The 16,863-nt window shown below is 32.1% G+C and overlaps 2 protein-coding genes across 5 annotated transcripts in view; both read right to left on the bottom strand.

The window, feature by feature from the left end:
• Positions 1 to 1,442: 1,442 nt before the first annotated feature.
• LOC130442380 (kynurenine 3-monooxygenase) lies at positions 1,443 to 10,295 on the bottom strand. The gene is made up of 9 exons (XM_056776436.1): positions 10,185 to 10,295; positions 10,060 to 10,129; positions 9,250 to 9,440; positions 7,181 to 7,229; positions 7,034 to 7,121; positions 6,507 to 6,710; positions 3,923 to 4,215; positions 3,484 to 3,797; positions 1,443 to 1,542 (listed from the first exon to the last, which is right to left on the bottom strand). The coding sequence occupies exons 1-9, from the start codon at positions 10,230 to 10,232 to the stop codon at positions 1,474 to 1,476; spliced, it is 1,326 nt and encodes a 441-aa protein (XP_056632414.1). The 5' UTR covers positions 10,233 to 10,295; the 3' UTR covers positions 1,443 to 1,473.
• Positions 10,296 to 13,546: 3,251 nt separating this feature from the next.
• LOC130442335 (uncharacterized) overlaps positions 13,547 to 16,863 on the bottom strand; it is a 52,020-nt gene continuing 48,703 nt past the window's right edge. For all 4 annotated transcript variants that reach the window (XM_056776356.1, XM_056776357.1, XM_056776354.1 and 1 more), the window contains one exon: positions 13,547 to 16,802. In XM_056776356.1, coding sequence (XP_056632334.1) covers positions 16,429 to 16,802 — 374 coding nt within the window. In that variant the 3' untranslated portion in view covers positions 13,547 to 16,428. The remainder of the gene's footprint in view (positions 16,803 to 16,863) is intronic.

A 16,863-nucleotide genomic window follows, 5' to 3' on the forward strand; every position in this document is an offset into this window, starting at 1 on the left:
TTCACAGTGGTCTGGTACTGAAAATTTTGGTGTCTAATGGTATATAAACCGAAATTCAGTGACTGTCAGTTCAATCTTGTTTACAGTCGAGTAAAGATAAATTGGAATCAATAGTTGGAAAAAAAAATTCATCTGATTTTCACCAGTGGTAAGTAACAAACTACTTGAAGGTTTTGGAATTTTCTAATACTAGGAAATACGGGGAAAAAGACTGAAACTATGTGAATGTTCTAGAGTTTTTTAATACTAGAAATTTCGGTGTGTGATGGTATATAAACCGAAATGCAGTGACTTTTCGTCAGTGTTATCAATAAGTATATATGTAAATAAAACATGAATTTTTCATTTACTAAACTTTTTCTCAAAATTATTCTAGTTCCTTAATTAGTTTACTCTATTAGATATACTCTTTATCATATGTATTGATATCTAGTTAGCCTAGACCAGTTCAATGCAAAAACAAAATATTGTGATCCAGAAACAAAGCAACAATGGATGGAATGACGACACTCTGGTTCTTCAAGACCTAAGAAGTTTCGTGTCCAAAAATCTGTTGGAAAAGTTCTTGCTTCAGTTTTTAGGGATTGCCATGGAGTAATCATGATTGATTTTTTGGATAAGGGTTGAACAATTACTGGAGATTACTATTTGACATAACTGACCACTCTAAGGGAAGTAATTAAATAGAAAACACGCGGAGAGCTATCCAAAGGTGTTTTGTTTTTGCAGGACAACGCCCCTGCATACAAATCTTATGTTGCGATGCAAAAAATTCGTGATTGAGGGTTTGAATTACTGGAACACTCCCCTTATTCACCAAATTTGGCACCGTCCGACTATCATCTCTTTCCTCAACTGAAAAAAGTTTAAAAGGTCATAAATTTTCTAAATGATATGTTATTAGGTAAGAAATAAAAGGTAAAACAAATTATTGACAAAAATCAAATAACATTGTAACAAGTAATTTTCCTCTGTTTCTTAAAACAGTTCAATGTCATTAATAATTTTAATTTTTGTATTAAATTCATTAAAAATATCTGCAGCTATATAAACTTTCTTGAGGTCATTGGTTTTGAGGATATTGGTAGGTACACTTTTTGCAGGGATTTATTTATTGTTGGAACCTATGGTAACCCATTTCCTATTTTTTTTAGTAGCAGATTAATTTATTGAAATATAATAAAGTTTTTCACTTTAACAAGTTTATTGAATTGAATTAATTGAACTCCATAATAGTTTAAATCCTGAATGAAGCTTGACAAATGGGAGGATTATGTATAAAGCAGGAAAACTTGATTAAATTGAAGCATGAAATTTAATTAAGGAACAGAATAATCACTATGTTTAAAACATACTGATTAAAAGAAGAAAGACAATAGATCTTTCAGGTTTCAGTGAATCATTGTATCTAGCATACATACAAAGTATAGAAATAAAAAGCATTATTTCGAGTAAATATATTTTCAAAAAAATTTAATATCTGGAAATCAACAAGGATATTATAATGAACAATCCAGTAATAATAAAAGCAGTTCGTAATACCTGAAAGAAAATGTCTATAAGTCTTATTTCGTAATTTTTGCCAAAGGTATTAGATTTTCATATAGGTTTAAGTAGGTGAATCATTTTTGGAAAGATTTTTGAGTAACCTAATTCATTACTATTTAAAATTAGTTTCATATTAAATAAAGAAGTTTGCCAATAATTAATTTAAGGTTCACGGACAACATTTCAAATATCGTTTTTACTTTTGTTATGAATCTTATTTAGATGTTCAGATTCATTTGTTTAAAACATTTATTCATAAAACTTTTCTTTAACACGTTTTTACTTTGAACATAGTAATACAATAAAAACTACGAGGTGTAAAATTTAAATTCAACGCTATAACCAGATCAGCTGTAATTTGATCTGCTTTTTTTTGAGACAGCTCATAGTATATCAAAATAGTAAAACCACCGCGAGTCCAGTGAATTCGGAACCAAATTTATTATATTTAAAAACAATGCTAAAAATGCGTACTGGTAAGTGGTGGTTAATAAGGCATGTACAAAAATTGTTAAAATGTCAATTGTCTTCTGTGTCTTATCGTTTCTAAAACTTAAGTTTTTTCATATAAAAATAGATTGCAACCCTTTGTACTAAATAACACCACCATTGGCGTCGTTGAATCTTAGTGCTTGTCGTAGACAATTATTTGAAATGGGAGTTACATATTGTCGATTTATCTAAAAAATTACGTTCTGTCTGATTTGCGATAAGATCAATTTCCATGGAACCAAACACATGAATCTCTATAAAAGTTCATTATGCTATAATTGAGTCGCACCTCCGATATGTCCTTCCCTTCTGGGGTAGGTTTGGCGCGCTTCACTTTGAACGAATCTTCAAACTAGAAAAGAGAATTATTAGATATTTCTCAAACTTAACAGCAGAGATTACTGCCTGGACTCCTTTAGAAGATTCAAAATATGAACGTTGCCGTGGCATGAACGTGGCCGAAAGTTTGAATTGCTATCTCATGCACGCTATTCGCCAGATTTAGCCACATCGGATTATTTTCTGTTGCCAGACTTGAAAAATGGCTGGGTAGTCAAATATTTTCCAACAATGAAGGAGTGATGTCGGCAGTTAATGGCTATTTTGAGGAGTTTGACAATTCTTATTATAAAAAAGGTATTGAACTTATTGAAAATGGGAAAAGTATATTAGGAAAGAGAGATTACGTTGAAAAATAAATATATTTTTTTAATTTCTTTCTTGGGCCAGGTACTTCTGGAATCACTTCGCACTAATATTTAATTCCGAGCATGCTACACACTGGTTTATTGTTGTTATTGAGTTTTAATACAAATTATTACCTATTTTAGAATTGCAGTATAATTATTTTTATTATCTGGTTTAATTTTGACAATGTATACATGTAATGTATATTGCATATGTACATGTACATTTTAAAATGTAATTTTTTTATTCAATGCAGTTTTCTTGTGTATACTTTATATTCAGACTTTATTTTATTTGTGTCTTTATTTAGTTATTTGGGTGTTTGGTTCTTAGTTTTTTACAAGCTTTTGTCTACAAATTTTTTGACAATATAGGGTTTATCTGTCCATCTCTTTCTCTCTCTTTCAATTCTAATTTTTATTTGCTTGTAATAACCCATTCAAAATTTCTAAAACTCGAAAAGTTAAGTTAAATATGAAGGAGTGTGATACTTAAACTGAATTTTGATTTACAATATATTAGTTTCAATAGTAACTTTTTGTGTAGTATGAATAGTTGGAAATATAACTTATATAAATTATAAAAAGTTCAATCTAAAGTTTGAAAATTTTAGTTCTATAAATGAAAGAACATATTTTGTATTCAAGAAGAAATCTGGATTCATTAAGTTGTCTTAAAAATGTATTTTTCTTGTAAGTCATTTCTAAGTGAGTGAAAAAAATAAGGGTAGGTGAAGTATAATATTATAAAACATACATTGTCCTGCCATTTTCTGTTTTCAATACACCTCTGGTAATCCATTGTAGAAAAACTGACAGAATTATATAATGGAATCCACAAATTTGGAAATAGTTTGAACAGTTGATTATCCAGTATTTTTCTCAAAGCAAATGAAGTAGTATTAACCAAATTTCTCATTTCAAGATAGTTATACATAGCCAAATCACAAATAGCTTGAGCATTTCTCACTCTTAATTGAGTGTATTCATCCAGTGTAACTACTATGTTATCATTGTTCTTATCGAGTAACTTATTCAATAGAAAACAATCTTCGAATCCAGCGTTCATACCTGCAATAAATTTTGTTCTATATCAAGGAATTATCAACTCACACTGTTATATGTGATTTAAAAAACATTCAATCATTTGGCAACAATATTTATCCTTTTCTATTAACTATCTTTGATATACAAACCTTGACCATAAAATGGAACCATGGCATGTGCTGCATCTCCAATAATTAAGAATTTTGATCCAGCATGATACGGCGAACATTTAACAGATATTAATTGCGAAGGGTGTGTATTCAAAAATACATCTACAATTTGCTCCTTTCCAATCAATTCTACGGCATCTGAAAAATAATCTTGAAAAAAACGTATCACCTCCTCTTTTTTTGTTAGTTGATAGAAAATTTTGAATGGCATAAACAAAGTAACCGTCCAGGAAGAATCTTGATTTGGTAGAGCTATCATCATAAATTCACATCTGAAATTATAGAAGATTGATTAATGCTGAGTCAAGTATCTCTTAAGCAACATCAGAACTGAAATTTAACTGATACAGTTCACCAGAAGTAGTTGATACATGTTAGGTTAATACTCTAATTTGACGGGTATTAATAATGGTAAATCTTTGAGCTTGTAACTTGCTATTCACCTTGATGTTGTCCGTTAAGTATCATTTTTTTAGTTGTTACTGTAGTTCATCATTTTCTCAATTTTCTACGTCAATTCGAATCTTTCTATGGTTCTATCTCTTCACTGCCCGACAAAATTGTAAATTCCATTGGTGGCGTCCAATTTAATATCAATTATCATTCTCATCCCAATATCAGTAGTATATAATTGACAGTTTAAAATCTCAGAAATCCTTCACTAGGATTGAAAAAAACTAATAGGGTCTTTTAAACAAAAATATCATCAGGGTAACTTTCTGCAATATACGAGGTCTTAGCACGAAACGCTGCACACTAACATCTGCAGTTGAAGAAATCTAATATTCTGTCTCTAGCAGAAGCAAAAGTGAAAACAACAACATATCCTGGAAACGAATTACACACTCGATTCAGGTATAACTTTGAACTCGCCGTCTTCGTTAGGAACGACATATCTTGCCAGCACTAAGAGAATCTCGAGACCTTAGAATTCGATGTTATGTGATTTAAAACAACGACTCAAAGAATCCTTTTGCTTCTTGAACAGACCTCCTTGCAATATCCATTACAGATAGTTATTCTTAAACCTTGCCAATCATCGATTAGCTACATTCAAACCATCCTAATTATTATTGCTGGTGGTTTCAATGTTCATTACGTTCGCTAGTTGAATTTTTCCAACAAAAAGAAACGATGAGGGGCTGAAAGCCAACAGTCACGGACTGACCCACTTATAAATGAACCAACCAGAGCCTTCGATCAAGATGGTAACTTTTATAGCCTCTTAGTCCAGTTTCTAAGAACAAACACTAATCTGTACAACGCGACCGTACATGCACCACTTGGAATATTAGATCAAAAACTAATTACAGCAACGAGTGAACTAGAAATCCAAACCCAGGATTCACCTAAACTACGTAAAGTTTGGCATTATAGATAGGCCAAATGGAAGCATCTAAAGGATTTCCTTTTTAACTTTCCTTGGAATGTTGTTTGCTTCAATTCCAATGACCCTTGCATGTATGGAAGCCTACATTTCTTCCTCCATCAAGAGCTCTACAGACAACAATCCATGGTTTGATGAAAACTACATTAGACATAGACACTTGTAAAAGTTCAACAGTTGACTGCGGACTTGTTGAGTCGCATATTCAACTTTTGATTCTCGGGAAAACAACACCCAGTTTTCCAGGAATTGATTCATGGATACCAGGAATAGAATCAATAACATCAATAAAACCATTGGCCCTGATGGAATACAACCAATAGTATTGAAACTCTGTTCCCTATTATGTTTCCTGCATATAACCAAGCATGCTCGATTTGAATAAACAAAAATGAAAAAAAAGACAGAGCTCGCCATAACTACCGTCCGACTGCTTGAGTTCCAGCCATTGCCAAGGTCATGGAAAAAATCGTTATCCAGCAAATCTTCTAATATCTTGAGCCTGCTAATATCAACTAACGTGTTATTGGCGAGGCAAAGAATGCCCAATGGCAAAGGACGACCACCGTTGTATCGAATCTTTGGTTCTTACATTTATATAATCAAAAGTTGATATAAACATCTTGAAACAGTCAAAAAACTTGTCCCCATCATTTCTCAAATCTTCAAAAAGTAAAAAGAGCGCCCCAACCTTTTCTTATGACTGAGTGAATGAATCTAAAGCATTTTGTTTTCTTCACTTTTTCAAACGCCTGTACAGTATCATCAACGCTAAAGCTTATTTCGATCCATCACTCAACGCGAACCTGTCCCGAATGAAGGTCTGGTATCGGTTAGTTGACAACCAACAGACAGCTTTATATGTAAAGATCCAACTTCCGTGTCGGAGTCCAGTCAGTTAGAAGTCATTTAAGCGAAGGTCTGCTAAGTGTGGAATTGGCCTTTGTGTTCATGGAAGAATTATTCCGATGGAAAGGTAAATACAATCACACTTGCTGCAGATACTCAGATAGATACAAGATGTTACTAGAATTTTTGTACTGTCTACCATTCTCTCCATCTTGTTATGGAAATTAAGTATAATTCCTCACGAGCTCATTATTCTCTCATTTCTAATATTTAGTCTCTTATAATCAGTTGTGAATGACCGGAAGTATTAGAGTAATGATAACTTACCTTGGCCATATATGTAGATGATTTGGTTGCATCTTACAACTTTTTTCAGGAGGAATATATAGTTCCAAATAACCATGTTCTATATATGTTTGTGTGTACTGAAATTGAGGCATCTGTTGCATATAAAGACGTAGTTTACTATGTGCTCCATCTGCTCCAATGATTAAGTCAGCTGTTTCCTGAATTTCCTCACAAGTTTTTAAACTATGACAAATATACTTTTTATTGCACAAATTACTGACTTTTTCAACAGAAAATTATATATAATATGCCTTCGTAGAATGATATATTCGAAACAAAATAATATGTTTACAATAAATGTTGCATCCACTGGGGGTGAGAAAACTAATTGTATGTAATAACTATTATTTTGATGAAATAAAAACATAATTTTGATCAATATACGAAGTTTACATTGAATTTTTTTTATCCAAAAACTTTGCGAGCGGCTATTTGGTAAGGAGGGTATACATATTGGAAACAGTTGGAAAATTTTTACTCAAAGCGCAAGGTGCGTGTTTACTTACTTAAGAAAGGTGATAGTTCCTTTGGACAGATCGCATTTGGTCAGCATATGCTCAAAATGGTGTTTAATATTCGAATATTTATTAGTTGCTGTAATAAATATCAAAACTTATTGAAATATATAAATGAAAATTAATATATCTCTTTACCTTCTAATAATTTTTTGTTCAAGTAATTTCTACCCAAGGAGTAGATACACTGAAAATTGTTATCAATTTTTAAAACATTTCTGTATTTACAATACTAACAAAAGAGGAAAACAATGGAAATATAAAGTTTCTACCAGAACAAGGCCAGATTTGAAACGATATGGAATGTGAAGTAAAGCCAGATTTACAAGCTTCGATAAATGATGTAATGGTTACAATATATACTGTTCATTTGCAACAATTTTTTAATAGTATAATACGTACCAAGAGTTGTAAGTAACCCTTCGTGCGTATTCGGCTTACAACTCGTGTAACGTACTATACATTTTATACGCCCATTCACTTAAGAAAACGTGTCAAATTTTTAAAGAAATTGCATAATGTGCTGCCTACATTTAGGGGCATCACTCTTTCAATCCTAAAATATCTCGCTAAAGCTAAAAGTTTTCATGTTTTTAATTGACTATATTTGTGTAAATAGACCAAACAAACGATATTAAATATCAAGTGTAATGCAATGAAACACTACAATGAATTTTTACGATTTATCGAAATGTGTACATCTGCCTTGATAGCCATGCATTTCGAGACCGAATTGTTTATAATTAAAACCTTATTGGGAGAGTAAAAGATATCAGTGTATCAAAAACTATCCCTTGTAAGAATGCGAATTAAGGTAGAGCTTTAGTAGCAAGTGGAAAGATTTAAAACTGCGCCAGACATTATAAGAGTAGGATAGTAAATTAAATTCCCATTTGAAAGTCATAACTATTTTAACAAAACTATTAATATAAAAATTCCTTCAAAAATTGTACGTAAAATATGTAACTGCTAAATTCACGTTATTTCCACTTGCTGCACTACCGATATTTTTGTCTTCGAACAATAATTTAATGTTGACAGATGGACACTTTTTCAACTTTTCTCCCATAAGAGATACTTCTTATATCCACCCTCCAGCCTTTTCAAAACCCATTGATGCTCATTCAAAAATGGTTACTATAGGGGCCAACAAATGGTTTTGGTATAAGTATTATTTGCTTTGTCATTTGTTAGTTTTTAGACCTCAATATTTTCAAATTCTTTTACTAAGAGCCTCCTTAGAGAGTTATTACTTTTCGACAATGCAGTGTTGTGCTTAGTATAGGTGAGTGGTAAATACAATCTTAAAAGCCAGTTTTAACACACGATTTTAAATTTTCTTGATAATCAGACGATAAGCGGTCACAGCTGCTTCCAGTACTCAAACCAATATAAGGCATTACTCTTATTTTGAATTCCAATCGAACCAATATAGTATAAAATATAAGTAACTTTAAAATCAAGTGAATTCTTGGATTTAATTATTCATTATGAGTTAAATTTTTTATTCTATTTAATTTCAATCTCATTGGAATTTGGTAACTTTAGTCATATTTACACAAGAATACACACCTCCCTTAGCGGGGCTCTTAAACTTCAGAACACAGCAATTGGTTGTAGGTTGTAGGTTTGGGTGTAGAAACTAGTTGTTAAAAGCAAGTATGCGACAATGTCTATATCGGTGGAAAATGAGCAGGATTCTGACTAAAGCTCTTTTCATCTAATGTAACAGTAACAGTAACAGTAACCTTACAAAGTGCCCATTTAAGTATGATAAACTCAATATCTTTAGTAGGATGCAACAATGAAAGGTAATGTCAACAAAAAATCAACATAAAAACAATACAATTTTCACTACCACAACATAAAATAAGAGCAGTTAATATGGGTACATAAAAGAAAATAGATTGTTTGCCCTACGGCTGCCATTTTGACGTACATCAAATGTTTTTTGAGGTTATATCATAGACCTGACATGGACTGTTTGTATTTTGTAGAATTCTTATTATTTTTCATCCTCAAACTTTTTTTGTACAATTTAACTTATACAAAATCAAAATTAGTGAAAGTAGATAAAATATTTTCACAATAGTATTAGTAGAGCTATTATTAGATTAGTAGTGTGAAAATATAAGATATCGTATTTTCTAAAGACGAGTAGTTTACAGTTTCACTAGTACTTTTTTTTAAAACTGAGGTTCACTCACATTTTTCAAGATTGGATCATATATAACAGATTTCAAACCCCCATTAATGCCATGCAGAAATCTTCCTTTAAGTGGTATGGCAGTTTTTAAGATATCTTCTTCCAACTCAACGTCTCTTAATGCGTTTCTACCCCGATGGGATAGAGCTAAATTTATTGATTTTCCTCTTACCTCCTTTCCAGTTCTTATATCTTTAACAACAATTTATATATCTATAAGTAGGTAGTAAAAGAAATGGGTTAAAATTGAAGCATAGAGGAAGTTGAGGGAAAATATACGGAAAATAACTTATTGGGAAAATAGGAGGCAATAAAGAATTGTTTAGGTAGAAGGATTTTATTGATAAAATAGATTCATCACAGTAATTTTTTAGTAGACATACCAATTAAAACAATAAGGTAAATATTGTTACGAAATCGTCTACTAGCATAGACCGTGAAGACGCACCTGTTTCAATTATGTTAAACTACGCTAAAACGATGCTAAATGCTGCGGTTATAAAGCGGCATTCGTTTGTATAGTTTTTATAGTCTGTTTACAATTTCTTGTGACTGTTTTTATAGACAATTTGTTAGTATCCAGAGTCAGTAAACAATCTGACGTTGTAGTGATCACATTAGAATAATAAAAAGTAAATGGTGTATTTAAATAAATTAGTATGTTTATAATTAGATAAGTGTTAGTGGGTAATTAATTGAATGGTGAACAGTTTAGTATATGATTAAATTTCTTAAGTAAGATACAATGTGGGTATAAATAAGAAAAACATTGAAATATTGAAAAGTAAATCAATTAGTTGCTGAATCTTACCTTGTCTTCTCTCATAAACGTTGACCTGATATCCTCTTTTTGCCATAAAACAGGCACATAGCGAACCTACCTATTAAAATGATTGGTATCAATTTCCTATTATTGTTATTGACTGAATTATTTACCAAACCAGTTCCAATGATAATCACACTTTTTTTGCTATTTTCGCTCATTTTTTCACACTTTAGTATCAATAACAGCAATATAAACTGTGAAAGTGTACTGGAAAGTTTTCTTATAATCTGCCACTTTTGTATCACTTACAAGTCTTGAGTTTCATGTAGTATATATTACGTTTGGGGTGAATGTAATATCAGGTATAATTTAATTAAGCCATATTCGTTTTCATTGATTTTACAGTAAGATCCTCAAAGTTTTCATTGAGTTTTTCAGAAAATTATCAATGTTACAGGCAATAGGAAAAATAATTCAGGGTAACTCGTCTGGAAAGTGCTGTACCATTAATTAATTGGAGAAGGAATGTTATCTTATTGAGTCAAGCGAAATTATTTGTATTCTGTGAAAAGTTTCATGAATAGCAACCAGTATAGTGTGTCTTAGCCTTGTTTATTATGTAGTTACTTGCTTTTGGACATTCAGGAATTTAGTGTTTCATATTTTATAACTAAAGAATCACTATAGTCTAAAGACTACTTGACTTGGAGCAAGAAAAGCTGCAATGCAAGATGATGGATATCTACATGCACTTTAACAGTTTATTGTATTAATGTTTATATTCTAGAGTAAAATCCAATTACTGTTGGTTGAAAAATTCAAGTAATCACTCCAAGTAACTGAATGATCGGAACACTTTCGTGAAATTAATATTTTCGTATCCTTTGGCAAATCAAAAGATCTTGTTGATTCAGGATTTGATCCGGACATTTATTTGTAGCCTTTTCTTTGTTTATGCCCAAGGAACAATGGACATAGTAACTTGTGGAAAGTTAGTAGCATAAGCGAAAATAGTTAATATGGACACTAAATACTCATAAGACAAGAAAAATCAGTCTCATCTAAATGATAGTGCTTACAAAAGGATACCGACACGACCTGGCGCTCGCAGTTATCGGTGTTTATACGAGGTTGTTGCAGATCTGTGACGATTGGAATAAATACATGTTCATTTACCCGGATTATTCAGAGCTTTGGGTACATTAAAAGACTGAAGGGGGAAATTTTTTAGTTGTTTATTTAGTGGACGCATATAAGACACATTTTATATAACTCTTAAAGTTTTACTACGACATTTCCTTGATAACTAAATTTATTAAAATTCTCTAGAAAGAGCATTTCTAATTGTCATGTTCTACGATATTACTTGAAGTTAAATTTAGATGTTTAAGAATCAGAATCTGCTTTATGCTCTAAAAAAATAGCGACTTCTTTTTTTAATGTATCTTCATCATTGAGCATTATACAGGTAGTACAAATGTAGAATATCAGGAGATATATTGAACACAACTGCATTAATATCTGTTATGCACTTGGCACTTTCATCCTAGTCAAAATATTTCGAAGTAAATAATTTTTTGGAGGCCCTAAAAATTTAATTGAAGTTGGATTTCTCGAATGTTCGGAACAATTTCTTGCCAATGCATAAAAAATTCTCCAATCAATCCTGGTTTAGGTCTTTTGTTAAGGAAAATTAATATTTTTTGCATTTCTATGAAGATAAAACAGAAGCCATCGTTATTTTCCAGCTATTTAAGGAAATCATGGTATTATTCATACATTTTTCCACATATACCTATCATTTTTCCATCGCTGTGTTTTACCTCCAACAACTTATTTACCATAAGTCATTCAACAAACATCTTATCTCTTCAAATTGGATTTGTTTCTCTGTGCCCATGAACATTAAAGTTGTAAGCTGAAGAACGGTCATGAGAAGATGTCGCCAACCATACCCAAACATTCGAGTTGAAAATTTTGTGTCTTTTGAAATACACTTCTGAATTTACTTCCTCGCCTTTCTGACAACAATAAGTCTTATTATTCACTCCCGTTAAAAGTAAAATATGACTCGTCGTCGATAATGATTCCAAAACCGAGCGAAAACTCGTTGTCACTGAGATTTGTGAAATGGAACAAAAATTTGTTCAATTTGTTGCTTCTCAGAATATTTGAGTGCCGATTTTTTTTATTTTTGAGCTACATTCTATTCCTTTAGAATGTTGTTTATATATTTCTTATAAATTTTGAATTTTCTGCCCAATTCTCGCAAACTCACCAGTTTTCCGTCAGACGGTATAATCAAAGCTTCACCCTTCTTTTTTGGCATCTTTTTAGCTTTTCTGCCTGATCCAGATTTTCTTTCAATCGAAATAACTGTCGCCACACGCCGACAGATTTCGTAAAATGTTTGTCTAGATATCAGCATTCTTAGAAGTGATCAACCTTAAACGTTTTCTTCAAATCATGATTTTGTTCACGAAAATTGGCGTCGATCTTTTTCTTTTAGATTTCCCTTACTGGAAACAACTTCTACTGAGACGTTATACTCAGGACATTTGACAACTGCCAAATTACGATAAACATTCTCATTTGTCTTACAATGAACTAATTTTTTGTCCTTACACCCTTAATTAAATTTTGATAAAATATCATTTGTACTGTTTATAAGGTTTGGTAGTTTGTGTACTCTTTCAAAGTTGTGTGGATTATTTCAAGATCTGTCTCTCAGGCAAATTTTTAATCCGAGCACTTACTTTATTGTTTTCTAACGTTCTTTGTGCTATCTCCCAACCAAGCCCTAGTAAAATTCTTAAGCACCACTATGTAACATATACATAATTTTTAATATTAAAATTATTCGATTAAACAACTCAATAGGTTTTCAAAAAAAATCACTAGGAAGTGGTTAATGAAACACATTAAGTAAATTTTCAAAACATATAGTGAAAAACTAAAATTCAAGATTTTAATTTAAAGCAAAATCTTCCTCTACCCCTTCAACTTTCTAAAAAATGATAACATTAAATTAATACGAAATCTAAGACTAAATATGCACGTAGATGTGAAAAAAGATATTCTCAACTCAATTGGTATCGGTCAGCTGACCCGTGATGTTTGAGAATGATCTTACCTTACAACGCCTCTTGTTTGATTTATTTGCGGACCACAGATTCTTTACGAGTCAATGAGTTAAGTCAACTTACCTTCTCCATAAATTGAAGTCCTTTGAGTCAGATGCGAACAACTGTGATGTTTGGCGAGATTGTTAAGCGTTCGGGGGTCCACGCGGAGCCTGCCGTCTGCCGCAGGGAGGTTAACTGGACGAGGCGAAAAACTTAGTTGATATTTTGTTTTTATTGGCCGCAATTATTAAGGAATTTATTTTATCTTATATAGGGTTAAACTCGTGTCAAGTCCATTTTCGAATTGCCCCCTTTTACTATCAAATTGCCTCTCTGTAGGGCAAGCGCTGTACGTTGGGGAGCAAGGAATTACTGTAAGGTTTACAGAATAAAACATTGTAGGTATCACTTACATTTACATATTTATTTACAAGATTTACATTCCTTTATTCACATATTTAAAACTGATTTACCTTTTTTGCCTATTTCGGGAATGATAGTACAATATGTACAGAGTAGACGTTAACATTATATTAAGATTTACAATGAACACTTTCTTAACGTTGAACGATTACGTAACTTATTGGTCCAGGATTCGAAAATCCGTTGAATAATTTTAACTCACGGGTGAAGGGTAACAGCGATTAAATGAATAAATAACTAAATTAAAAAATTAGAATATTCTATACAACATAATATCTACAACAAGTGGAGAAAACTGAACAAAAAAATCATATAGATCCAATTTTATTTTCAATTTATGAGTTACGTAACAAGGTACAAGAAATACTTTCAACAAACATATTCGAAGCTCCTGCCATTAGCTTTGCTCGCGGTAGACAATTTAAACACATTCCGAATATCTTCTGAACATGTCAAATGCACATGCATTGTTTTGAATATACACGAAGGATTTATGAACATCTAAAGTTTAAATTTGAATTCAAAACTAGAATAAAATGTATATAATATTTATTTTAATATATTATTAACTGGCCGAAGGTTTATTCTAGAAAATACCTAGGCTAGAGGTTGGTTCGTGATAAATGTCACAAAAATGAACACCTTCGGGGTATCTACGGCGAAAAAAATTAAGTCTAGTTTGCACTATAAATATGGTATACGTCTTTACTATTGGTATGATATTACAATGTTGCCAGACTATGAAAATAGTATGAAGCTCGGGGAAAAGTAAAATTTTTTCACTATGTAGGCATAACATATTTGTTATGTATATCAATGAATATATTGTGAAAATATTTGAAGTTTAGAAAAAATACGTCCGTTTATGAAATGCGTTTTATTTTGGATGTGTTTCACTTGAAGCACACAACGATGCCGACAATCTGCAAACGAAAGCTATAAGTTGAAAAAGTATCTTGAGCACTGTAGCTTTACGATATAATAGTTCAGGTTATGTACATAGGAGGGCGTTAGACGCCGCGTTGATCGTGCAGTAGGGAAAAGTGATACTGTAAACATACACATCCCACATACATTTCTGTTTTTGAATTCCATAAATAAATAGCTTTACATCATAACCCATGTTCAATTTTGAAAGTGTATTGATAGAAACTTGTTTTCAAAATATACAGCAGAGTATGAAAAGCAAGCGCTTGTCACTGGAAGCGCCATCAAAACGCATCGGTTGTACTGAAAACTACCAGCGTTGCGGTTGGTTAGCGCTTGTCCAAAGCGCGCGTTTGTATATGAATGGCTCCATTTGGTCTCTTTACTTTACTGCCTTTATTCCTTGAAAGCACATTTAAACTGGGTACTACAAAAGGTGTTACTATTGGCGTTAAGTACAAACTATAGAATAAAGCTTGAAAAAACATTTAAAAGCAATGAATTGATAATTATAATTCTAATTAGATTGAACATTGTGAAAGATGTGCTGAGGATATAATGAAAAAAGAAGAAGCTAATATCAGACAATTGAGGAACGATAATAGAGAAAAACGAGAGTGTAAATTCTTTTAATTAGCTAAAGAAGAATAGTGAAAATGGAGAGATAAATATATACAGGTGTAGATATTGAAGGGCTAATAAAGAAGAATATAGAGGGATATTTAATGGGAGAAATGGAATTTCTGATAGGAAACTATTATAATGATCGCAAAATTATTGCAATCAAATAAAATGGAAGATAAATGTCTGTTTCCAATATGTTGGACAATGATTATTACGTCAAAAATTGATAATGCTTGAAGGTCAAATGTTTATTGAAAGATTCTTGTATTTTTCGGTAATTATTACAAATAGATTTGTTTAAAAATCCTATATTTCATTCAAATTTATATATAACAGTTATCGTGATAATAGGCTCATCTTTGGATTAGTACCAACAAACAATTCTCTTGGGGATGCCTCCTTTTGTACCTCCGAAATTCACCAACTCAACAAAAAAATTCAGCTCTTGAAAACTCTGTCTAATTAAATAAGAATTAAATCCCCAAAACTCGTTTCAATAAATTCTTGAATTCGCATGTTTATCCTATGAGCTCTTATGATGCTGAAAGATGCGTTAGAAAACGAGACGATTTCCCTCATCTATCTGGTAACTCGAAAGGGCGAGCAGCCAGATAGAACTGGATAAACTATTATAAACCGATCTCCCAATCAATCAAAAATAGTGACCAGATTCATCTTATGAGCAAATGAGAAGTACGGAGGACAGGTAATCATAAACTTCGATCCCTTATCTTCATGAGGTACTCTCTGTTGTTACTTAGAAAGGATCAATAAAAACAAGGTTAGGTTAGTTAAATGCAATTTACAAGCATTTGAGATAAAATTTACTCGGTTCCTTGGATTTTCTCGGTGCTTATCGCTCTCGTTTCTACATTCATATCATAAAAACCGCTTTTTTATAAATACCTTCGAGCTCGGGGCTCAGAATCCCATTCTCCCGATGATAGAACCAGTTCAGAGCACCAGATCTCATTGTTTTTATATCTGTCTTTCCCCACTCCCCAATTTCTTTAGCATTACCCCATCATTCCATCCCAATACTTCACGGAGTTTTATAGAAATCAGATGTTGGTATTAATTCGAAGTTTGACCTTATATTGATATTGAAATATCAATGATTTTATCCATAAGCAGCACAAATGATAATAAAAAATTGTTCATCTTTTCAACTCAAATGGTGCATGGAAGAGTCCTCAAACAAATCGAGCTACGATCGATTCGACGGTATACGAGCAGCACTACAAGATCAAACCTACTCTAATCAAAAGTTGTTAAATAAAAAAAATGTAACCCTTCAAAGATGAAATAAAAACGTTTAACTTTGCTTCGTATGCACAACGACCGTTGTCGTGGGCGTAACTTTGAAACATTGTAGTAAAAATGCCGTGTAAATAAAAAATGCTACGATTATCGCCATAAGTGCATACATGAAGAGATTCAACTCGGGTTGCCTGAATCTGTTCTTTCGGAGCCATTCGAGGACATCCGCTTCGGAATGTAAATCTCCCCTATATATGCTCGGGAAGCGGCGTCTGAAATACACGATGGCAGGAAGGTTCGTCACCCCCCATTTTCTGGCGTATCGAGCGTCGGCCATCTTAACGAACGTTATGTCAAAATTGTCTGTTTCACTGTCGATGTTTTCCAATTTTTCTAATATTAATTTACTGTCTTCAGAGTTCAGCTCATCTGAAACAAATTAATAAATCTGCTATTCCAGATTGTAGTCAACTTATGTATACGTATTTTC

Source organism: Diorhabda sublineata, chromosome 4 (assembly GCF_026230105.1).
Source record: "Diorhabda sublineata isolate icDioSubl1.1 chromosome 4, icDioSubl1.1, whole genome shotgun sequence".
In the NCBI taxonomy this organism is placed as follows: Eukaryota; Metazoa; Arthropoda; class Insecta; order Coleoptera; family Chrysomelidae; genus Diorhabda; species Diorhabda sublineata.

Excerpts from the sequence above, each read along its gene's own strand:
- LOC130442380 (XM_056776436.1), bottom strand. The coding sequence starts at position 10,232 with ATGAGCGAAAATAGCAAAAAAAGTGTGATTATCATTGGAACTGGTTTG. Across the intron at positions 9,441-10,059 it reads CGTTTATGAGAGAAGACAAG|ATATAAGAACTGGAAAGGAG; the intron begins GTAAGATTCAGC and ends TTGTTGTTAAAG. Across the intron at positions 7,230-9,249 it reads ATGATCCAATCTTGAAAAAT|TGTATCTACTCCTTGGGTAG; the intron begins GTGAGTGAACCT and ends AACAATTTTCAG.